Source organism: Choloepus didactylus, chromosome 8, assembly GCF_015220235.1.
Source record: "Choloepus didactylus isolate mChoDid1 chromosome 8, mChoDid1.pri, whole genome shotgun sequence".
NCBI lineage: Eukaryota > Metazoa > Chordata > Mammalia > Pilosa > Megalonychidae > Choloepus > Choloepus didactylus.
The window spans coordinates 78185655-78187193 of NC_051314.1; the positions used below are offsets into that span (position 1 = coordinate 78185655).

A 1539-nucleotide genomic window follows, 5' to 3' on the forward strand; every position below is an offset into this window, starting at 1 on the left:
CTGCTTGAGTGAAGTGATCTTAATAAATAGTTTTTTCTCTATTGGCTATTGAAGACTATACTAAGCATTGTCCAGCTAAAGGATTATATTGAGTATTTTCTATTTATCCAGCTATCCATCCCTCCCTCCCTTCCTTCCTTCCTCTCCCCTTCTCCTTCCCTTCCCTTCCCTTCCCTTTCATTCATTCTTTCTTTATACAGTCACACCTCACAATCAATCTCCCTGTGCTTGGTATATGCAAAATAGTGAACATATGTACATGAGAAAATTAGAGAAAAGAACAAAGATTATACAAGGAAATAAGTTTGAATGTAGAAAAATACAAAAAAAAATTGAATTTAAAAATAACTGTGAAATCTATGAAAAGCCTTTTCACTTGAAGCCTGTCCTCTCCCCTTTCCTTACTTTTTTTTTTTTTTTTTTTTCATAGTTCTTACTGAGGATTAGGTAATTTACTTATTAATCATACTTTCTCTTTAAAGTTAACTCTACCATTTCAGGAAACTTTATGTGCTTTATTCCCTTAGGTATACAACCTAGAACAAAGATTTGGGCTTATTTGTGGTTTACTTGTGGTTTGGAGTACAGATTTAATAACAATTAGTGTTTCTTTGATAATGACACCCTTTTGATTGAGTCCTTAAGGGCTTGTTTCACCTGCTGGTTCCTTAAGGTGTAAATGAAGGGGTTCAGCATGGGAGCAACTGAGGTATTAAGTACTGCTACACCTTTGCTCAAAGCCACCCCTTCTTTTGCTGAAGTTTTGATGTACATGAAAATGCAGCTCCCATATGAAATGGAAACCACAATCATATGGGAGGAACATGTGGAAAAGGCCTTTTTCCTTTGCTGGGCAGAGGGAATCTTCAGAATCGTTCTAAGGATGAGTGCATAGGAGATAATCACCAAGGTCAAAGTTGCCATGAGTGTGAATACCGCTAAGAAAAATGCCATGAGCTCTAGGAATGCTGTGTCTGTGCAGGAGATCAGCAGCAAAGGAGAAGAGTCACAGGTGAAGTGGTCAATAATGTTGGAGTCACAGAAATCCAGTTGGAGACCCATAATCACAGGGGGAAAGATAATGAAGAATCCAGCCAACCAGGAACAGATAACAAGCCTGTGGCAGACTTTGTTGCTCATTATACTTGTGTAATGCAGAGGTTTGCAGATAGCCACATAGCGATCATAGGACATAACAGCCAGAAGAAAAAATTCTGTTGCTCCCAGAAGGATTAAAAAAAATACTTGAGTCATGCAAGCACTATAGGAAATGGCTGTGTCTCCTGTAACAATGCTGATCAGAAATCTAGGAACACAGACTGTTGTGAATGAAATTTTCAAGACAGAGAAATTCCTGAGGAAGAAATACATGGGAGTATTCAGAGAAGTATTTGACAGTGTTAATGTGATGATGATCAAGTTTCCACTTACACTCAATAAGTACATGAACAACAAAAAGAAAAATATCAAAATTTGTAACTCTGGGTCATCTGTTAGTCCCAGAAGTATGAACTCTGTAATTGATGTCTTATTTGGCAT

General features: G+C 37.4%; 1 protein-coding gene across 1 annotated transcript; it reads right to left on the reverse strand.

Moving 5' to 3' along the window:
- Nucleotides 1-600: 600 nt before the first annotated feature.
- On the reverse strand, nucleotides 601-1539 carry LOC119542089 (olfactory receptor 6C65-like). Its single transcript, XM_037846592.1, has one exon. It carries the CDS (start codon nucleotides 1537-1539, stop codon nucleotides 601-603), a length of 939 nt encoding a protein of 312 aa, XP_037702520.1.